Below are 23641 nucleotides of genomic sequence, written 5' to 3'. Positions count from 1 at the left end.
TATCTGTATGTGAGGCACATATATCATAGGTTTAACACTGATATCTTTGGTTCTGTTTCTTGCTGAGCCCCCCTCCTCCCCGATTTCAAATTGTTCAGCAACTGTCCAGTTGGTGGCATAGGGTTAGATCCAGAGCTTTCTCTTGTGGGCAGATTTTGCTGCTGTTCCAGACAGAACATAAAATTGGGACTATTTGAACGGGTATTTTTGACTTTATACCGAGCATAGTTCTTTGAATAGTGTTCCTTGTGCTTCAAGACCAAATGGGGATTTGAACCCTGGTCTCCCAGCATCTAGCCTGGCACTTTAACCACCACAGTACACTGATTTTGGGTGGCCAAATTAAATGCAACTCTATTCACACTGAATGTCTTTTAAAAAGTGAATTGTGTGTGTGACATTCCGATTGGGATTTGTGGGGAGTAAGTATATTTTATCCCCCATTGCAGTCTTAAACTGGATTCCCATCCCCCCATGACTGTTTTAATTGGTGGCAGGGAAGGTCCCACTGGATGGAGCATGAATTTCCTAGCAATATGGCTGGAGTCTTTATTACTTTTTTTTAAAAGGACAAGCAAAATATATTCACTATGTTCTGGTCTTAAATAATTTATAATAAATTATTGCAGTATAAATCTTAGAAAAGGAAACATCTTAGTGTATCAGTTTTGTCAAGAATTAAAATCCTAACATATTTCAATTGGACTTCTATGTAATTATGAGGAAATTAGATAATGCATAAGGAATTTGGGTTGGGCATCTGATGATCTTAACTGTAAAAACTACGTTAGAAATATTCTACATGGCTTTTAGCTTTTCCAGTACTTGGATCTTTCTCCAGCATCTGAATAAATTGCAATGCTTTGCATTATATCAAGGATCACCAAACTTTTTGGACCAGTGGGTGCATTTTGAATGTTAAGTGCTATGAGCATCAATCACAAAATGATTGCTATGGGAGCATAGCATAGTGCAACATAGCTATCATGGTGAGCACTACATAACAAAGAAATTAAAGAGAGTCATTATGATAAAGCTTTCCCCATAATTGTATTTCTCTAATAGAAAATTATTAACCTGTTGAATTTCTGCTTGTCTTACATCCGTTAAAGGCACAAGAACCCTCTTTTCCCCTAATGCCAATCCTAACCAAAGCCTAGGCTGCCATCTTGTACCCATTACCTGGGAGTAAGCTCCATTAAACACAAGGAGACATATTTCTGTGTGGACATATACATTGTGAGGACAGTATAAATTGCACTCATTTCAAAGAAAACACTTGGAAGGGTACCTGCACAATTTGCTTCATAAATTTCTTTAAAAAGAAAGAAAGAAAGCTCAGGGTTGTGGTGGGGGCCTGCCCAGGGATACCAATCAAGGCCTATGCAGGTGCCATGGCATCAACCTCTGTATTATATACCGGAAATTCATTTTCTGTATGTGCTAACGGTAACTTGTCACTGCAAAATTCTTACTGCATGTTCCATTGTCTTGACCTTTCTGACATACCAAATTCTTCCCCATAGTGTATACCTGTGATCTAAGAGTTTAGTACTGAAACAAAACCATTCAGAGAAAATGAAGCCAGATCTTCTCAGAATGCAGGAAGTTGCATTGATTTATCTTGACAAGAGTGGTGGCCTTCAGAAATTTGTGAATGCCTGCAAATTATACAATGGTAGTATTTAGCAATTTTTAAAATCATAGTTTAACTCAATATATGGGCAATGTTGATGGTTTTCACTTTCTACTCTTGCAGAATCAAAGCAAAGTTATGCCGTTTTCCGGTTTCCTATATTGATAAATCCATCTGATATTATTGAGTTGGATGCTACCCTTGGAAATTACATTTTGCATAAACCTGTGAAGGCCACTCAGATTTTTCAGTCTGTAAGGAATCTTATATTTTGGTGAAATTTGTTAATCACTCTTCTAAACTGCATTTGCCTTATGAAATGAATTGGGTTTTGAATTATAGGTGTGTTTTACAGCAGTTAAAACACTGTCACTAATTCAGCAGCTGCAGACTGAAGCTCAGGTAGGTTTGTACTCTGCTTTTCGTATATCACTTTTTAAATAAATTACTGTAGTTGTATTTATAAAACAATATAGCTTCTCTGACCTTTTAGCTTGTTGCAATATTTCTTCTGAAATGCGTTCAAGGCATATCTTAATTATTGTAAGCTTCCTTGGAAGTAAGCCCTGTTCACTTCTGAGTTGGCATGCATAGGATTCCACTGTAGTATCTGTTATTTATATCTGGCATCATCATCATGGTATTTCTGTGTCTCTTTTTTTCAGATGAGCATAGTGCTGAAACTAACACATTTACCTTCCCTGCCCAGTTATATTTTCAGTCTTTGCAAATTTCCATTTGATTATACTTCTCAGAGATTTTATATGGCAGAGGGAATAGTTGTTGCAATGTCCACTGTAACAAAATATACACAAGGAGCAAGATTTGTTTGTTGTGATGAAAAGTGTCCATTTTCTGAAGGTACACCAACCTGGAATCTTGAATTCTATTATAACTTACTGACTTACACCAGTAAATCCAGCTTTTAAAAAATATACTGTAAGCTTTTACAATACATTGTATATAAAATCTAATACACTACATGTTGCTGACATTTGTGAGAGCTTTGTAGACCAGTGATTTCTCATACTGGATACACATGAACATTGTTTCACAAACTGATTTTCCTACTATCAAGTAGATCATTGGCTATAGAAGGGACTAGGAAGAGAAAGCAGAGAAGATAATTGATCTCTGTGTTCATAACTTTTATACCTGTTTGTTGTGTTTAGATGCATCTGTGTGCCCCGCACTACACTGGCTATCATTTGCTATTGACCATACCACTCAGCAGTAGTGTTCAGTGGATTGTTATCCATCATATATTCCAAAAATTAAAAGATTATTATGTTGTCTATCATGTAAACATTTCTGTTTGCTGGTGGACAACGGATGGGATTCAGACTTCTCCTTCTCCATGGACAAAACGATCCACCCTCTCCTCTCCCTGCATACTGTTCTGGGAGTTCTTCTGACCCTCTACAGTGGATTTGGCAGAGATGTGAGGGAGGGGAGGAGAGAGGGGATGCTCAGCAGGAACCACTACAATGATTTCCGCTAGCATGGCACATCTTAGCTGAATCTGAGCCAAAGTCGGACTATGTCCCGTTGCTTAAGCATGTATCATACCTTATGGTCAACTGAGGACTCTGTATTAAGATGGCAAAGCAGCGTGCCATTCAAACAACTCTAAAAGGGGATACCCAATTTTTTGGCACTTCCCCAAATGAATGAATGGGGTGTCAATATTCTTTTCAAGTAGGTACATTATCAGAGATCATTTGGTGATGATTAATTATGGTAAATTAAATTGGAAACCATTATAAACCAATATATAGCACTTTGTGAATGTTTAGAACTTTAAATATGGTCTTTTATACACTTCCCCCAGGATTTCAGTATATAAGAGTTCATACTCCTGGAGCGACAGAATCTGCAACAGTGAGAAACAATTTTGTGTGCACTTTGTGTACTTCACCACTGCGGGAAGATATGAAATACAGAGTACTTGGTGGTAAACATTATATAATATTGTTATTAGCCCTAAATTATACAATTTCAATAGCTATATTTTTATGGTGAGGTGTGCTACTGGGCAACAAGAGAAAGAAAAAGCATGGCGCTGGTGCTCAGTTTCGAGCGCGCTGCATGCCCGCCTCCTGGCACTACCACCTCCTGGCACTACCTCCCCAAGTTAGCGCCGGGGGAGGCTTGGGAGTGGCAGGTGGGCTGCGCACCATTGCCCTACACTGCTTCGGGGGGGGGGGGGGGGGAGAGCCATAAGGTCACGATTATAAGCCACACTTTAGCAGCCCGAATTGGGAAAAAAGTGTGGCTTATTTTTGGGCCGATACGGTAGCTTGATCCATCCATCCCAAGCCTGAATGCAAGTTTGATATTTGTCTTGCTCAAGACAATCCATGAGAAGTAACAAGGTTTGTTGTATGGCTTGCTGCTTGTGTTTGTCTTGAGTAAACAAAACATGAGCCTGGGTTTGGATGACATGCTAAGCTAAATCATGACATAGCTCTCAACAGCACCACAGCACACCCAGAGAAGCAGCAAAACAGTTGCAGTCTCCTCTCTGGGAGCCCACACGTGCCAGTGTTTGCACTAAGTCATGGTTTGGTTTAAGATTTTATGTGATTCAGATCACTTTATAACTTCACCTTTTTGACCATTTTGTCAATAGAAGGTATAAAGCTTAGGAAGAGTTACAGGTAGGTAGCCGTGTTGGTCTGGATCGAAGTAAAATAAAAAAATTCCTTCAGTAGCACCTTAAAGACCAACTAAGTTTTTATTTTGGTATGAGCTTTCGTGTGCATGCACACTTCTTCAGATACAGTGAAATGGAAGTTTCCAGGCACTTATGTAGAGAAGGGGTGGGGAGGGGTGGGGATGGGGATGGGGAGGGGGGATCACTCAGAAGGGTGGTGGAAATGGGTGATTGACTGACTGATAGCTGTTGATGACCGCAAACGACTGCAAATGGTTTTGCATGAAAAAGCAAGGGTTGAGATGGCTGAAGATCGCTTATCATGTATAATGTGATAAGAACCCGATATCTCTGTTCAAACCAGGTCCCTCCATGGTTTTGAGCTTGGTGATAAGTTGCAATTCAGCAACTTCTCTTTCCAGTCTATTTCTGAAATTCTTTTGTAGTAAGACAGCTACTTTGAGATCTTGTATAGAATGTCCTGGGAGATTGAAGTGTTCTCCTACTGGTTTTTCTGTCTTCTGGTTCCTGATGTCAGATTTATGTCCATTTATCCTTTGGCGTAGGGTTTGGCCTGTTTGTAGGGTTTGGCCTGAATTGCAACTTATCACCAAGCTCAAAACCATGGAGGGACCTGGTTTGAACAGAGATATCGGGTTCTTATCACATTATACATGATAAGCGATCTTCAGCCATCTCAACCCTTGCTTTTACATGCAAAACCATTTGCAGTCGTTTGCGGTCATCAACAGCTATCAGTCAGTCAATCACCCATTTCCACCACCCTTCTGAGTGATCCCCCCTCCCCATCCCCATCCCCACTCCTCCCCACCCCTTCTCTACATAAGTGCCTGGAAACTTCCATTTCACTGTATCTGAAGAAGTGTGCATGCACACGAAAGCTCATACCAAAATAAAAACTTAGTTGGTCTTTAAGGTGCTACTGAAGGAATTTTTTTATTTTACTTCGATCCAGACCAACACGGCTACCTACCTGTAACTCTTCCTAAGCTTTATACCTTCTATTGACAAAATGGTCAAAAAGGTGAAGTTATAAAGTGATCTGAATCACATAATCACCCATTTCCACCACCCTTCTGAGTGATCCCCCCTCCCCATCCCCATCCCCACCCCTCCCCACCCCTTCTCTACATAAGTGCCTGGAAACTTCCATTTCACTGTATCTGAAGAAGTGTGCATGCACACGAAAGCTCATACCAAAATAAAAACTTAGTTGGTCTTTAAGGTGCTACTGAAGGAATTTTTTTATTTTAGCTTAGGAAGAGTAGTACTAAAGTATTTGAGTGGCTATAATTCTGACTGTTGGGATGATTTAGAATGATTTTTCTTTAATAATACTAATCCCAGTTGGGCAAATGGTTTGAGGTGGACTTCTGATTAATTAAAAAATCTTACGTTTTTCTTTTAAAGATAAGCAGATTATTGAAATAGTTGATACTAAAGCAATTAGTGCTTTTCAAGGATTTTCCAGCAGTAAAACCCCTTTCAGATTTCAATCTTTCACAGTTTTTCTAAGAGGTAAGTTTTGTGTTTAATGTAAACTTTTTTATTTAATTAGACTGTGGCAGAATTGTGTTAGTCTAGCATGTGTTATACAAAATAGCATTTGGATGGAATAAATCTTTCACTCTCTGAATATATATGCCTTTCAATCAAATGTGAATCTATATGAAGAGAAGCTCATATATTAGGAAAGGGGAGTATGTGAAAATAAAATGTAGAGGCTCTTTAAAAAAAAAACCCACAATCTTATCTTGTCCTTGGAATTTGAATTCCTTCTTTCAGTTCGTATGATAAAGCTTTTATGTAAGTAACTAGATTTTGTAACATCCTTCCTCAATCTAGCTACTTCCCTTATTCTCTTGAGATCTCTGCCATTTCTGGTTTACATAATTCATCTTCACAGATTTTAACATAGGAGCCTATTTCTGTGCTTCTATTTTTGTTGTTTTTAAATGGTTTGTTTCTGTCCTTTTGAGACAATCTACTGAGATTTTTCTCCTGCTCACATCTAATTGAAATAACTTGAACAACATCTGCTTTGTATGAAATGCCCTGAAACTGTGGTTTTTCTTGCTTTAAAAGTTTGCCTAAAGTCTTTTTAAAAAGCCTTCTGAACACACTTGACTGTATGTTGAACCACTCAGAATAACAAAGTTAAAAGTGGATGAACCACAAGGCTGAAATAGATCAATTATGGGAAAAGTAGCAAAGGGATGGTATCGGCAATACAGTGGTACCGCAGGTTACAGACACTTCAGGTTACAGACTCCGCTAACCCAGAAATATGTCGGGTTAAGAACTTTGCTTCAGGATGAGAACAGAAATCATGCGGTGGTGGTGCGGCAGCAGCAGGAGGCCCCATTAGCTAAAGTGGTTCCTTAGGTTAAGAACAGTTTCAGGTTAAGAACGGACCTCCAGAACGAGGTACCACTGTATATAAAACACTACAAAACACTACAAGTCCCCTTACCACAATCAAAGCTGAATGGGAACATGACATAGGATATGAAATAAACCCAACCCAATGGTCGAAGCTGTGGACTAAGCTACCCTTTAAGTCCCTCTCAGGCAAGAGAAAGGAACTCATCCTGAAACTTATCTACAGGTGGTACCTAATACCATAAGTTGGCAATGATATACCCAGGAATTTCACCTAAGTGCTGGAGAGGATCCATTGGCACTGGCACACACCTCCACATGTGGTGGGAATTTCCCCAAATTCAATCTTTTGGGGTCACAGTCTTACAATAAATTTGCAAAATAACAAAACACGTAATAAAAGCAACTCCAAAATTTGCCCTACTAAATTTCTTCCAAGGCAATAATGCACATTCATGTGACAAAAAACTTATAAACCACTTACTCTCAGCAGCTAGGAGTCTCATAACCAGACACTGGAGGGACCTATTTGGGGTGTCCATGGACCACTGGTACCAAAATATATGGGAAACTGCCCTACAAGAAAAACTTACCAACAAACTGAAACTACCATGGGACAAACAAAGGATGTGGCTCCCCTTTATCACATACACAAGCCAACAAGACAATGACCGATCCCCTGCCCCTGACAACATATCAATATGGCTAATGTAACCTAACAATGCCCCCCCCCCAAACACACTACCAATCAACTGCAACCAACCATTTCTTGGGCCCTCTGACCTCTTGTTCTGCCAACAAAAATAAGACGCCTATCCAAGTGACACTGACAAAAAAGTCCCACTAATATATGCAAAAATGAAAGTTTCTTCACTTTCCCCCTCTCCTAAATTTATTTTCTCTACTTTCTCCCCTCTCTCAACCCCACATTGTCTACAAAAAAAATGTCTCAAACTGATTGTATTTGATTTGTATGAAGAATGCTACAATTTAAAAACAGAGACACTGAATGTACTTTTGTTACTTATGAAAAATATTTCAATAAAAACATTAAAAATGAAAAAAATATTGAAAGAGTAAATGGATTTGGTCACATGAATGCAGCCTTGTGTTCAATCTTATGAATGCAGAAGGAAGATGGTGGGAATGGATCATTCCTAGAGATAACTGTTATTTCTATCTTCATAAAGGTAATCTAGCCTTTATAGACCAAATTACATAAAGCAGTGACCTGGGCAGAGCAATCCTGTGTGTGAGTGACCTTTTGCAAGTTAGGGAAAACTTTCATCTTCAGGAAGCCATTTGGTTAACAAATGGCTGTTTTATTTAAGCAGGTTTTAAACTGTTACTGGTTTTTGAATAGTTTTTATTGCTTCCATGTTGTGTTGCTTTCTGCTGCTCCTTTACAGTGCATGTTTACCTGAACTTTAGTTCAATGGTCCTTACTCCCAGGTAAGTGCATATAGAATTGCAGTCTTAGTATTTGTAACATTTAAAATTGTTTGTGACCTTTCCCCCTGTTGTTAACTACATAGCTTTTATGAATAAAGGCAGGGTATGTCTTAAGCAGATACATACACGTCTACATGTTTATTTGCTAATTTATAGATGAACTATCTCATAAAATGGAAATAGGAAACAGGTACAAAGTTATAGGAATTCCAGTCTGTATGCCAAGCTGCATACAAATCACACTTTGCCTGGAAGCCAACAGTATACATCTCTGTAATCTCACAGGTAAGACAAGGAAATAGTTGAAGTAGGTGTGCAATCAGTTCCTGATTGAACAAGTGGAGATTTTTGTGTTTCTGTGTGTATATGTATAGCAAACTTTTTGGGACTTCGCTTTTTGTATGATTGAAATTTGCTTCCTCCTATCTCCCTCTCAAATATGAATAAATAAGCTGTGAAAGTTGGTTTGAATAAATACAGATCACACAATTCACAGTGTTTTAGAGGGCACTCTGTCTGCTATTTCGGTTGGATAAGAATTAAGTTCAATGGTAATAGTAGTCAGAGAGTGCCCTCTACCTATTAATTTGCGATCAAACAGCATTTAAATTACTTCACATTTGAGACTTAAATTACTTTTAAATGTGTCTATAAAACCTACATTGGCTTTTACTATCAATTATGCACTCTCCTACATTAACATTTACAAATTGCACTAATAGTACAGTACTGGCATCTTATGCAGATTTTGTTCATTGGGTTTCTTTGTGGACTTGCTTTTCACCTGTAGTTCTGTGCTTAGGCCTACAGGTTAGGGCTTAGCCACAATTCCTCTTCTCCTGCTTCTCTTCCCTGCCCCCACCCTGGAGTAAACTACTCTTTAGCACTCAATCGGGCAAAGAGGAATTTGGGTTTTCTCTTGATTAATGTTTGCTCTAATTCAGGCATCCTCAAACTTCGGCCCTCCAGATGTTTTGGACTACAATTCCCATCTTCCCCGAACACTGGTCCTGTTAACTAGGGATCATGGGAGTTGTAGGCCAAAACATCTGGAGGGCCGCAGTTTGGGGATGCCTGCTCTAATTGAACACTAAAGGTTTCCCCTGGGAAAGGATTAAGGCCGTAGTCTGGGGATGGCTGCTATAAAGCATGGGTCAAGGGGAAAACCACTCAGATTCGGGCTTTCTTGACACAGGATAAGAAAAAAATGTGGACAAGGCCTTAAATATGTCTAGGTCAGGGGTCAGCAACCTTTTTCAGCTGTGGGCCAGTCCACCCATGTGGTGGGTCAGACTATATTTTGGGGAAAAAATATGAACGAATTCCTATGCCCCACAAATTACCCAGAGATGCATTTTAAATAAAAAGACACATTCTACTCATGTAAAAACAAACTGATTCCTGGACTGTCCACGGGCCGGATTGAGAAGGCGATTGGGCTGCATCTGGCCCCTGGGCCTTAAGGTTGCCTACCCCTGGTCTAGGTTAAATTCATTCAGTTGGCTGCTCAGAGTATGACTTGGCTGGATACCACATTGTAAAATGCCTCGAGTGTAGAAAGGCACCACATAAAACTATATAAATGTACAAACACTAGGTTGTACTTAATGTCATTTAGACATCATGAGGGCTAACTCACTGTGAAGTCCATACATTTTGAAATTGGGTATGGATATTTCTTTTGGGTTTCGCCTGAGGATACAAGGTAGGATTCGGAACTAACAGTAAACAAAGCACTGCAGAATTGGGAGACCACATAGACACCGTAGAGAATGACCCAAGTAACAGGGGCCATTGAAGGAATAGCCTGTTTTCATTTAACAAAATGAAACTGATTTTGAAGTGTTCACACCTGTAAACCTGAGAAGCAATCCTGTGAACATTTAGCTGGGAACCATGTGAATCTACATGCATAAGATTGAGCTTAAGCTGGGTGTTTTTAAAACTTTTTTTCCCTAGTTTTGTAATTACAATTGGAAGATGTGAAACTGAATATATTTGTAAAAATTGTAAGATATGTTGCTCATATAGATTCATTTGGCTTTTGGTGTGTTTTTGTATTAGGCCCTTCGCAGATCAGTGAAAAATTTAAGTATCTGCTTTCTTTGACTTCAAAGTCGTGTTGGAGATTTACAGCTCTTCTGGCCAATAGTTTTGCTTCACAAGTACTTCCACCAGGCATTAACAACACTCTCAAACTAGCTATATTGTTAAGTCTAGTACAGACAAGTGACAAAAATGACTTAACAGCAGATTACCTGGATATTTTGGTATTGACGAATGATTCGTTAATATTAGAGAGGTAACTAAGTGCTCTTTTCTTTAATAAGCAGATTCTCTCCCCCTTTTGTAGGATGGCTGTGTATACCCTTTTATTTAGCCTTGCGCAAAGAACTATGTTGTTACTGCAGTTGTTCCAATTTTATTTTGCTTTTAAAGGAAAATATGTGAGGTAAAACAATGCATATGCTTCTTTATTCTAAGGATAGAATTATTCTATTGAACTGCAATGTCATGTAAAACAAAAATATTTTCTAACACACTTGATTTCTTTCCCAAATATATTACACACCCATAACTAAGATATCTACTTTCCCCATCACCTAGAGTTATGAATTACAGCATTAGTCTTGTTCCCCGGGGCATACGGCATATTCCATCTGGTGAAATTTTTCCTACTGTGTCCAAAGATAAGCATGGAACTGGAACTGCAAGCATTCAGGCTAATAGTGCTTTGCTGGCGAAAGGGGGAGTATGCTTCATTGGAGAATTGTCTTCACATAGGAAGGATAAGCTTGAACAGTTGCAGTCAGGTACACCAACTGAAAGTCTTGTATAATGCAGTACCTAAAATCTGGCATACCTTATTTCAGTCATCCAAATGTCCAAATACACTTTGACTTAAAAGCTCCCTTATGCCAGGTTTCTGTCCATCACAATACTTTTTCCACAGTAAGAAATTAGAACTGCAACAGCTTTCTACACCTCCAAGGATATCACATTTTGTATGCATGTATAAACCCAGTATGTTTAGTCACATGGGCTGGCAAATGACAATTCCTGCAGAAGCACTTTACTTGCCTTGATCAAATGCAACCTGTAGTAGTTTTCATATTAGAGAAAGAGCAAAGCACTGGGATATTGTCTGTCTGCTAGCAGGGCAATGTATTGATAAATAATTATTTTAATCATTAAAAAATAACTAAGGTCACATTCAACTGTGCCTGTAGCTAGTGGAAAGGACTTCCACTTGTGCAATGAGAAGGTCCCTTCCACTCCTGGTAGCTTCCACATATCCACCAAACCTGCTGTCATATATGGAGGCCCCTGGAGCAGATGTGGGGGAGGGCATACGTGGTGGATACAGGGGGAAAGATTGGGTATCACCACTACCTTCCAAGATAGAAACTAGTATATTATTCACCAATTTCTATGTCCCCCCAAATAGGTAACGGTATATCAACCTGTTCCCTGCTACATTTTGATATGCAGCACTTCCAGTGCATTTCTGTAATTTGAATATATAGCATGTGAGCTATCTTCTTTAAAACAATGGCAGTATGTTGTTTTCATTCTTCAAAGACATATTTATAGTGAAATTTAAAAACCATCAGATTTTAAGTAGTCTTTATTGTCTGACTTTACAAGTACTTGAAGGAAGAACAACTACTATATTCATCCCTGGAAAGAAATATGGAGAAGAAAATGATCAGCAGGTTACCCTTCCAATTCAAACCAGTTTTTGGTCATTTATTGATGTGGAAGCTTCTTGCAAAAAGCATATCCAAAGAGATAATACTCTAATAGGCCAAATGGTAAGTAACGTTTCTTTGCTAGAATTGCACAATGACATTAATTAAAAACTACCTAATAGCTTTTAGAGTGGCATTGATATACAAAATTTGCAGCCACTTTCTATAAAGTGATTTCCTCCAGTCATGCAATTATTTTCATCAGTGAATTGAAGTAGCTTCTACAATATTAGGACTCTAGTGCATGCATGCGTTAAATAGACCAAATGTGCTAAATGAAATGTTCCAAAATGCGTTTTTCAGAAAAACCACATTTTACATTTTTCCAGATTCCCTTAGTCCCAAATAATTCACTTGTTGGTTTTGTCTGGAAACCATATGAATTTCTGTTCTGAAATATAAATATTGCTTTTGTCTAGGATTTAAGCTCTATTTCAGCTAACATTATAGATGCTTTTTGGCTTCTGATACACTGCAATGAATCAGCATTTTCCAATCCAGTTCTTCCTGTTGTGAATCTCCTTTTAAAAAAGGCAATCAATCCAGAAGATGCAGTCTATGCTATCTCCAAACAGTATAGAACACAAGATTATGAGGAGGTAACTAGACATTATGAATTGAACCAAACAAGAGGGGTGGTTTGATAAGCTGCTGTTCTATCAATCATATTTCAGATTATGTGTTTTTGAATAATCGGGGTCCCTTTTGTTCCTCTGCTACTTTAACTTCAATTTGTACACGCAACCAACTTACAAAATATGTTACGTGTCTAACTAGACATATTTGCTAAAGGACTCTTCTGCACTTTATCAAATTCAGACAATTGATTTCAATGTCCAATATTCAGAATAGGAATGAGAACTTTTCTTACACTAAATCTACATCTTTAGTAAAGCTGTGAAAGCCAACAGTGGCTTCAAAATACAGGTGAAAAGAAGAAAGGAAGGTGTTTGACCCAACACTTATTCATGATTTAGCATTGTTGGTACACTGTTCTGCAGTCAAGTATCTTAACTTCCATGGTGATTGGTGTAAACTGTCTTAAGCACTTAGGAAATATGTTGAGTTTGTATTTATGCAACCACTCATATAATCCACGTTTCTTCCTATTTTAAAATCGTGTTCTTTGTAATGTGAAAATATGTCAAGAATAATGACTTGACAAATTATTAATATTTTAATGAAAATTGTGTCTTGGAAAATACTTTTTAAAACGATACACCTGAAATTTAAAGATCACTGGTAAATCTAGTGATTTTTTCCACAGAATTCATAAACCAATGAAATAATTTATGTCATTTTAGTTCCTTGCTTTCTCCAAAAACTTGCATGTGGAACTCTGTTCAGAAGCAGAAAGGCTGATTCACGGTTACTACTTAGCAAGTCGCAGAGTCAGAACACATCCTGTTCATGGATCAAATCTCTCAGCAACTGCACTGAATATCTTGTAGGTTTTCATTTACATGTCAAGTATGTGTTCTTCTTCAAAATTTGTATTTAACCAATAATTCTGCATAAGTAACTATGACAAACCCAAATCTGATGGCTATAAGCCAAAATATCCCTTTGTCTTCCAAAAGCTGGGAAAGAAAATAGGATCAGTCATTCCACCATTCCTAATACATTTCCCCTTAGCTATGTAAGTTATAGAATACATAATTATAAGCACTTTTGGTCTGTTTCAGAAATGTCAGTTTATATGTTTATCACTTCTGGAGGAAGTGCTTATGCATTTTCTTGGGAATCATTCAGCGTGCTCAGAAGAAATGATTCAAATTAGTCAGGGGATTGTTGAAGGCTATCAAGTTCTCCCCTTTTTTAAAGGAAATCCCCTAATGCTGAATAGGCTTCCTCACGAGAAAAGGGAAAACTTGACAGCTATGGGATTGTTCAGTTCCTGTTTCTTAAATTGCAATAGCATATCTGTAGAAGTTAGATGTGAACAAATGTGTTATTTCAAGCAGCACTAATCCCAGATTTTGTAAAAAAATAATCAAAGTTTAAGAGCTCAAAATCCATTTTATATAACTTTCCGTTTTGTTACATTTCTGAATATGATGTACTGTACCAGTTTAAACTTGACTCTCATAGCCAATTTTTCAAGAGAAGTCATAAGCTCCTTCCAAACCTCACAAATAGTAATCTAATAGTTGCCCACCTCTCTATTATCATTAATAGATGCAGATCTATGTATACATTATACATTAACAATCAGGTGTGCACAGTAGAGGGTATTTGCCTTGCGCACAATAGCTATTTTAACCACTATGGCTCCATCTGCCTAAACCCACACCTCTATTTGTACCAGTACTAGTAATTGACCTGAATTATATCAAAAATACACAAGTCCCATTTCTCCCCATACATGTCTGTAGCAGTTACATTTCTGTGTGTGTAAAAATTCATACATCTCTGGCAACAGAGACTTACAGTTATTAAATTTTTGTACAACTGATTTAAAATTATTAATTTATGTTTGTACTGTAGGATTTCACTGTCTAAAGCACATGCTAAGCTGAGTTTAAGAAGAGAAGTACTTGAAGAAGATGTTTTGATTGCTGTATTATTATTTGAATCATCTCTCACTTTAAAATACGGTATAAACCTTTTAACTGAACCTTTCTTAATGAAGGCTATTAAAATAACCACGTAAAATCCTTAAACGCAGGGTGCTTTTATGCTTGTGCTGAAAAGCAGAGCTCCAAATACCAAATGTCAGGTTACCTATCAAGGTTCTGCTTGTCCACCCCGGGTCTCATTTCCATGGATGAGATTTCTCTTCCAAGACACTTGAAGTTCCTGTGCTTGGTTCCTATAAAGAGCCCCTCTTTCTCAAAATATATTGCATCCACCTTGACCTAGATGCCACTGTAATGAGTGAATTCAGAGAAGTGTCGAGTGCATCATCTAGTCTGGTTTTGTGGGATAAATTTCAATTACTGCTATTCAGACTCACAACTCCAGGTACTTCTGTAGGATACTGATCATGTGGACCCATTTCAATTGGATATGCACCCAGGATATGAGACTAACAGCTTTGGTTGATAAGTTGAACTGGAATTTGAATTGGGTGTGTCTTCATGCACTCATATTAGCTACCTTGAAAACAGCATTCTTAAAAAGAGCATTTAAAAAATGACAGGCCACCTTTAAAACCAGAAATATATTTATTAGTGCAGTGACAGAGAAAGATTGAATTAAGCCAATTCTAAGAACCAACTATATATTTGCATATTAAAAAACCTTAACATCTGAAAGTACTTATAGATGGAGAAACATTCTGTACATACTTACTGTGTTCAGAAACCTGCTACCTACACAGATGGCTATCACTGGATATTTCTATGTGAACTTTTGACTGATGTAAATCACATTTTCAATTATACTTTATCATTTTCTAGTTAAAATAAATTATACAACTTTATTCCTCTACTTTTATTTTTACAGGTGCTTCTGTGTTTTGCGTGGCCCCAAATGCTGTGTTTCCATTTGAACTCAATAGTGAAAACTCTCTGAATCAAAGGGATATTTACTTGATGCAGTGCCATCAACAGTTGAAACAATTCGTTGCTACATATGGACCTGCAACAGATGTTCTTATTAGTGAAGATTAGTATATCTGAAAAATGAGGTCTATTTTTAAAAATAAACTTGAATGTGTAAATAGTTGTAAAATCAATTCATGTAGTTCTTAATTTTTGTCATACATACATTTTGAGTCAGCAAAACGGATTTTCCTGTTGTCACATTATAACACTGAAAATATGGAGGATGCAAAGCTTGGCCACAGAACTGTACTATTTCAGACATTGCTTTTCCTTTCTAGTCTTGTATTTCTCAGGGCGGGGAGGAACAGAGGAAGAAAACATTTTCCATTTTGTGAAAAGGAATGTATGACCTTGGTTCCTGTTATAGCCTCCCAAATTTCATGAAAGAGTAAGAGCAGCTTTTACTATGAATGTCTTAAATGGAATGTAATTCAACTCACTATTGCTATATAGACTATGCGGGAAAAGTCTCTTAGGAAAATTATTATTATTACTATTAATAATTTTTCTATTCATTACCCACCCTTCACTGTAAGGTCCCAGGGCAGGTTATGGCATTAAAAACAACATTAAGAAAATATTAAAACAATGGAAGGGTTTTCAATATCCTGAATAACAATGTTATGGTTACTTTCTTTGTAACCATATACTTTTTGTATTTTAAGGTTTTGTAACCAATACTTTCTGTATTTTAATGTTTTGCTGGAAGCCGCCCAGAGTGGCTGGGGGAACCCAGCCAGATGGGCGGGGTATAAATAATAAATTATTATTGTTATTTCTTTGGGTCTGTCCCATGGATGTAAGTTAATGTAAATGCTTGTTCACACTTCCACTTGTTGCATTGCCTTCTACTGGAAAACCCACTCTATACCACTTAATCGGAGCAAACATCAATCAGGTTTTCTGGGGAAAGTGGTGGGGCAAATGGAAAACCTTTTGGGCCCATGCTTTGTAGTCAAGGAACAAGCAGCAGCATGGATGAGCCCTAACACTTTGTTCTCAATTGGGAGGGGGGGAGATGGTTGCATATAAGGCATACCTTAGAACTGCAGCCCTCCAGATGTTTTGGCCTACAACTCCCATGATCCCTAGCTAACAGGACCAGTGGTCAGGGATGATGGGAATTGTAGTCCAAAACATCTGGAGGGCTGAAGTTTGGGGATGCCTGCCTTAGAACATAAAATATAAATACTGGTATTTGTGTTTTAAGGATTGAATCAAATTCAAAATCAGTTTTCTAAATTTCAAAATATACTGATTTTCAAGCATTAGTCAACTGCATCTAGCAGGAACAGAATGCTGAATTTGATGGGCCTTTGGCCTGATCCAGCAAAGCTGTTCTGATGCCTTCAGTATTCAGACAGTATGGCTCCCTTTCATAATTTAATCTTCTTACCTTTACCTCAAAAATTTCTTATCTATTACAATAAAATAAAATTTCTTTTTCATATAACATTTGCAAAACACTCAAGTTTCTTATACATGGATTACAGGTTTAGTGAACAACTACCTCAAACTTGCAAGTAGCACTTTCATGGTTGAAAACGATTTGACAATCTGGTCTCATTTCTGAATACATCCGAATTCAGGAAGGCACACAATCAAAACATTCACTGCAACAAAAATAATTAACATAACTTTATGATGTTCTAAGAAATTATGTTACTTGGGCCATTTAAAGCTTTACTGGCATCTCAGAATTAAGAAATACACATCAATATAAATTCAGATGGGTAAACGGCAAAAGGAAATCATCACTGTGCCAGCAATGCCATTTTTAATATCTATACAGTACAATGGAAAACATGAATTGTCATCAGCCTCCCACCAATGTTTACTGAAAAGGAATCTTGTACAACAAGTAAATTTAAACTCAAACCATGTGTCTATTAAAAACTAGTTTTACTAAAGCACATAGTTAAGACTTTAAAGAGTAACACTTACCATTAGCCATACTTTAGGGGTCAACAGGGCATCTTGATAGACCTAAACAAACAGAATAATAAGACATTTATAGATAACCAGCTGAAAATACTATTTTAAAAATGTCAACTATGTAACTAATTGTTTGGCTTGTACAAAAGTTGTCTTTTATTTCAAATATAACTATTTTCAACATACCATGAAGCACAAGTCATTGTGCCAGTAAAGAGGTTCCCAAACAAAAAGAATAATTTTATCATTCAAATCCTCCCCCCTACAGATCTTTGAATATGTGAAGCACAGAAAAACTTTATTTTGGTGTAAATGATAGTTTACACCAAATGCATAATCATGGGTGGGTGTTTTAGAAATATTTTAGGTCACAATCAGCACAGGTGCAAGGAGCTACAACCTTGATCCTGTATTTGTTGTTCCAAATTTCCATAGCTGCATGCAAGCTCACAAAAGTTAGAAATTAGTACTAGCTCTGCCCCAGTCTGTAGGGATTTGAGGCTATTGAGGGATAACTTTTTAGGTGTACCTTGAATCAACCGTTGCCTGATATTTATCACTCACACTTGAATTTGCATGAGATGCTACAGCCTAAAGCAGCAGTACGAAATGGAGAGCAAGTCTTTTTGTAGTTAAAACTGCTGTAAGCTGCACCAGAGATCTAGACTTTGTCCTGTTAGGACTCATTTCATCCATGGAATGCTTTTGATCCAGTACAGCAGGCACGTCCAACAAGTAGATCGTGATGAATAGATCACTGGACATCTGCGGTAGATCACTGGACATCTGTGGTAGATCACTGGCTTCGCCCAAAGAAGCTCAACAACTTTGGCTCCCCTAAGAATGCTCAACATTTTAGCCCTTCACCCCCCCCCCCAAAACAGGGCCTTCCTCCTTCCTAAAAAAATCTCAACACCTTTGACCTGAACCCCTAAAAACAGGGCTTTCCTCCTCCCTAAACAACTTTGACCTGAACACTCCAAAAGGGGGTAGAGCACTGCCAATTTTAAACTCTGTGAGTAGATCACAGTCTCTTCTGAGTTGGCCACCCCTGCAGTACAGGGATCACACTGGCAAGCAGGAGCAACTTTTGCACATTTCCCCACCCCTTTCCACAGAGTTCCCTCCCTCCTGGACTGTTTTAGAGGGTCACCCAAGTAGATTTCTAGACGGGGCAACAGGGGGATTAGCAAAGGTTGTCACTCTCCACCACATCCTATTAATGGAAACTCCACTAGGTGGATACTCCCAATGGCAGAAGCAAAATGTCGGTCCAAGCCAATATGTTTGTTGTCCTCAACAGCTGTTGCCTTCAAAGCATTTTGCCAAGGTCTACTCAACCTTTCAGACATACATTGGCTGGGATGCGGCTACTGGCATTCATACTACAGTACTTCTAAGACCTATGAACACAAACTGCAAAGCAATTCATCCATCCATCCATTTCCTCTCCTTAATTAAAGAGCAGAGAAAAGCAGATTGTACTAATATAGGAATCTACCTGTACTTCAAATTTGGTTTGCTGGTCCACTGAATTCATTTCTTAAGCTTGGGATTGAGTTGCTCTTGGAAAGTGTAGCTAATCCTTAGTTCGTCTAATCAGCAGGTGCTAAAGTAAGTTCGTTTAAATTGTTAATATATTTTCTGTTTTGTGTGCTTTCATTACAAAGAAAGCTCATATATGCAGTATTCTCAAGGGTTCATGTTGCTATACCTTGTTGGTTGAAACAATGGAACCCCAGACAAATGATACCGAAGCCACTGGACGTAAACATAACAGTAGATTCCGTTGTCAGAATATGATGAGAGGAACGCTGAAGGTCATTAGATCCCCAGTTCCAAAAACCATTACGGGGTGGTGTCTCCTTGCAAAGTTAAAAGATTTTATAGAGACACCATGTTTCCAAAGAGTATTTTTTTTTAGTTTATGTTATCTAGCAAGTATAAAATATGAACTACCAGTAAATTTTCAGGATAGTGAACTTTGCTTTGGGACTCCAGCTATGTGAACAAGCACAACATATTCCCTAAAGGCTCAGTTCAAACTGAAAACTGAGTATATGGTATTTCCTAGTACCATCAAGCCAAAAATAGATTGCTACAGTGAAGAGGTCATGGGTCAGGGCCATAAGACAATTCTCTAACCAATTTCCCCACTGACAAAGAGGCAATTTATCATTATAGCTAGGACATTCAGCTGATGCTACAAGATTTATGAAGACATCAGCTCTAGTAATGATCTTCAGCTGTCCAATTCATCATCATTCAAACTTGGCAGCCTGGAAATAACTCAAAATAATCAATACTAGAAGTACCGTACATTTCCCCCATTGTGTTTTCAACAGACCAACTAATTAAAATCTAGGTCATTTCTAGAAAAAATATACAAAGGAAAAGAGGGCCTGACAATTCGATAGTGTTAATGTACCTCCACTTTCAAAAATATAGATACCATGTGCACACACACACACACAAAACTTGTGCATTTGTTTATAATGCAGAGCTTTCCAAACTTTTCATATTGGTGACACACTTTTTAGACATGCATCATTGCACAACACAGTAATTCAGTTTTACTAGCAAACCAGAGGTTAAACTAACCCCTTTTAAGAGATACGGACGCATACATAAATTGTAATAACAAAATGTATGGGGACACAACATCTCATGAAAACGTTTCATTTATATTTAAAATATATGATTTGTAAGATGATAACATATATTTCCAAGATTGCTGTCATTTATGTGTAACAATATGTAAATATGTGCAATAAATTGAAAACCAGTAACTACTTACCATTTTAATGAGATGTATGTGATTGGTAGGAGGAACATAGCTTTTGAATACTGGTATTTGGTGGAATATTAGATAGACACTCATATTTCATCATCAAGCATTTTTAAAATTCTATGTTTCAGTGTTTTAAAGTTTGTCATTGTTGTTGAAAAGGATACTTTACAAATGTACGTAGTAAACAACTGCAGAAGAATTTTTAACAATTTTTTTCCTATTTGGATGATTTTTTTGAAACATTAATGCAAAAACTGTGCAAGTCACCTTCTCATACATCATTAACAGACTTCAATAATTTTTAATTTTAGCTAATTTTTCTTCAGTAAGTGAAAAGTTCTTCCTTGCAGTTTAAAGAAATGAAATTCTGATCCAATCATAGTCTTGGATTTCAACACTTGGGAAGTAATAATTAGTGAGCTAATATCACATTTTAGCTCGCTGTGGTCTAAACCACAGAGCCTAGGGCATGCCGATCAAAAGGTTGGCAGTTTGAATCCCCGCGACGGGGTGAGCTCGGTCCCAGCTCCTGCCCACCTAGCAGTTCGAAAGTAGGTCAAAGTGCAAGTATATAAATAGGTACTGCTCCGGCAGTAAGGTAAACGCCGGACTTAAGTGTCAGGGGTCTTTTACCTTTAGCTCGCAGTTTAGGGAAACATTATAGTTTTGAAAACTATCCTTCATTGGCAGCTTAATGTTATCAGGCATGTCTTGAATACATCTTGCAATTGTGTTATCTGCCAAAGAGATTTTATTAACTTTTTTCAAATTCTGGCACAAGTATTGTTCAAACAATGGTACAGCAATATTCATTTATGGTGGTTTCTGCAATAGTGTGTGGTTCCTTGTTTTTGGCAATTATTTGAGCAACCAAGTAACTTGCCTTTTGAGCTTTCTCTGATGTCTGCATTCTCCTTATGAGTGATGCAGACAGCATCTTTATAGGTTTTGAAAGCTCAATAAAGTATTCTACTGCTTTTTTTGACAAAACAGACTGTTCAACTGTTGATTCTTGTATAGTTTCCTGTACAGCTGCTATATTCTGTTCATCGCAAACATCATCTTCACCAACTTTTCTTGATTAGAAACCATTTTAGGGGGTAATTCAATTGCTATTTAAGTAACTGAACATGAAAATAGCAGCATCAGCACTTAACTCCCTCAGAGCAGGAGGTGGTGGTCTCTGCTACAAGTGGCCAGGCCAAAGTGGTGGGATCCAGCAACCAGTGTGGGTGGGTGGCAACTAGTCCTGGCTACTGCTGGGCACTTACCGTACTTTCCATCCCGGGCCAGGGCCTCATGCTGGCCTGGCGCTGCACTAGCCCAGAGGCAAGAGGGCTGCAAGCGAAGAGGGGAGGGCTAGTGCCCAGCCAGGCAGGCCGCACGTGGTGGGGTGGGGCAAGTGAATAAGAAGCCAATGGCTCCATGGAAAGCATGGATCTTCAGGCTCTGCCGCTCCTAATGTCCAAAGCCAAGCCACAGCCCGGCGAGCGCAGACGACAGCGGAGAGGGCAGAGTGGGAGGAGCGAGGAAAGCACGGAAGCAGGCCGGGTGGGGAGGCTCCTGTGCAGCCCGGCAGCAGCTTCTCAGCGGGCTGCCCGCTCCAGCCCCGGGGGAGCGCGGGGAGCAGACGCGTGAAACACCTACACAACACACATTTCGGAAAGCTCTGGCATAATGTGTATTAACAATCCTCTATTCTTCAAGTTACTACACGAGGAATATAGGTACCATGGCAATAGCACTTTATGACAAAAACTGCTTTTAGATAAATGCAGTAGGGTCCATCTGCTAATGGAATAGACACTTTGCCTTCATCTCCTCCCACTGGTTAGGTCGTGGGCGGGGGTGGGGGAATAGAAAAAGAAGAGTGGGCTGGAGGCTTTAAAGAAGAGAGTGCATAACAAGGCTTCCCCAAACAGCCACTCATTCTATAGTTCTGCCAGACAGCTATAAATTGCACTCCAGAAGTGGGCAAAGGTGCCCAGCCAAGACTACTTATCAGGCACGGGATCCTCTTTATGAGGGAACGCGACGTGGCCACGTCCATAAAAAAAGGCATTCAGACCTACAACGGTTCCCCCACCCACCGCCGCCTCAGCCTATCGCTGAAGGCGGGAAGCTCTCCGCGCTCTCTACCCGCGACGGCCGCCACGAGTCGTGGCCTAGCTGAGTTCAAGGTACGCGGCCGGGCGCGGCGAGGGAGGAAACGCAGTCAGGCTAGTCGGTGCGAGCACCCCAAGCCGTCCCACACACTTTCGTCCAGACAGCCGCCGCCAACGGTAGCCCAAACCGCCTCCTCCCCTCCCCTCTCGCCCTCAAATGGCTTACCCGTTCTGCAGACCACGCACAACACCACAGACCTCCAAAAGAAAAGAGGGCGAGGATGGCCGGAACCGGAATTATAAGTCTATGGAGCACGTGACTAGCCCTCTCTCCCCCCCCCCTCCGCCATGCGCCTTTTGAGCTTTTCCGGGCGAGGTGGCCGATAAATTAGTTTCGTTGCTGGACTACACTTCCCATCATCCCCTGACGGTTGGGCCTGGCTAGCTGAGGCTGACGGGAGTTGGAGTCCAACATTTCAACACCTTGACTAACCCAAAAGACAAGAGGGCAAATGCCTTTTTCTTTTTCTTTTTTGCCAGACTTACGAAAAAGCTTTTTTTTTTTCGGGAGCGGGGAGGCGGGGGAGAATCCATGCTGATTGCGCGCCAGAGATTTTGGGTTTTGAATCTCGCACCCTCTCGCGGTGGAAGAAGAGATCAGCTATAGCTTTTCTCCGGTTTCCAAAGTGGTGGCCGTAAAGACAAGAGTAAAAAAAAAATGTCTTGTAGCACCTTTAAGGCTAACATCATGCCCTCCAACATTTCTCCGATGAAAATAGGGACTTCCTATTCCATAATAATAATTTTACTATTATACCCTACCCATCTGATTGGGTTGCCCCAGTCACTCTAGGCGGCTTCCAACATATATAACAACAGAATAAAACATTAAACAAAAAGACTTAACTTGCTTTCAGATGGCTTGGGGGCTGGATAACTCCATACCCTCCAACATTTTTCCAATGAAAATAGGGACATCCTAAGGAAAAGTGGGACACTCAGAAACTGGGACAGGGTTGTCTGGGAAAATCCAGGACTGTCCCTGTAAAATAGGTAAACTTGGAGGGTCTGACACATTTATAATGGCATAACTTTTAATGGACTACCTTGTCTTAATAAACGTGTTAAGACTCTAAGGGGCTACAAGACTGGTACCACACTTTCACGTCATGGGAAAGTGTGTGCGCTAACATGGGGTGCACCAAAGGTGGGCAAGTGCCCCCCATAAGGAGCTCTCCCGGGTCTCCCCCACCCCACTTGCCTTCCCTTATTGCTGGACTCTTGTCATTAATATATTGTTATTTTTCCTTCAGCTATCTCAATACGTAAGTATCTGAAGAAGTGTGCATGCACATGAAAGCTC

At 39.1% G+C, this 23641-nt stretch overlaps 1 protein-coding gene, 1 long non-coding RNA gene and 1 other non-coding gene across 3 annotated transcripts; 1 reads left to right on the top strand and 2 right to left on the bottom strand.

Annotated features, from left to right (window-relative positions):
• Positions 1-1578: 1578 nt before the first annotated feature.
• Positions 1579-15513, top strand: MCMDC2 (minichromosome maintenance domain containing 2). Its single transcript, XM_035125429.2, has 14 exons — positions 1579-1678; positions 1760-1890; positions 1979-2038; positions 2302-2497; positions 3468-3590; positions 5724-5831; positions 8304-8432; positions 10212-10449; positions 10755-10960; positions 11796-11962; positions 12319-12498; positions 13204-13346; positions 14387-14496; positions 15347-15513. The coding sequence occupies exons 1-14, from the start codon at positions 1579-1581 to the stop codon at positions 15511-15513; spliced, it is 2058 nt and encodes a 685-aa protein (XP_034981320.1).
• On the bottom strand, positions 15475-22559 carry LOC118090090 (uncharacterized). Its single transcript, XR_004693214.2, has 3 exons — positions 22505-22559; positions 17392-17433; positions 15475-17060 (listed from the first exon to the last, which is right to left on the bottom strand). It is a non-coding gene; the product is annotated as an uncharacterized LOC118090090 (long non-coding RNA).
• Positions 17133-17214, bottom strand: LOC118090579 (small nucleolar RNA SNORD87). Its single transcript, XR_004693275.1, has one exon. It is a non-coding gene; the product is annotated as a small nucleolar RNA SNORD87 (small nucleolar RNA).
• Positions 22560-23641: the final 1082 nt, after the last annotated feature.

This window comes from Zootoca vivipara, chromosome 8 (genome assembly GCF_963506605.1).
Source record: "Zootoca vivipara chromosome 8, rZooViv1.1, whole genome shotgun sequence".
Lineage (NCBI taxonomy): Eukaryota > Metazoa > Chordata > Lepidosauria > Squamata > Lacertidae > Zootoca > Zootoca vivipara.
This window is presented reverse-complemented; position numbering and strand designations above follow the sequence as displayed.

Bases quoted from the DNA above. Each gene is read 5' to 3' on its own strand.
- MCMDC2 (XM_035125429.2), top strand. From the start codon at position 1,579: ATGAAGCCAGATCTTCTCAGAATGCAGGAAGTTGCATTGATTTATCTT. The intron at 1,891-1,978 runs GTAAGGAATCTT...TTTGAATTATAG, and splicing joins CCACTCAGATTTTTCAGTCT to GTGTGTTTTACAGCAGTTAA. The intron at 2,039-2,301 runs GTAGGTTTGTAC...TCTTTTTTTCAG, and splicing joins AGCTGCAGACTGAAGCTCAG to ATGAGCATAGTGCTGAAACT.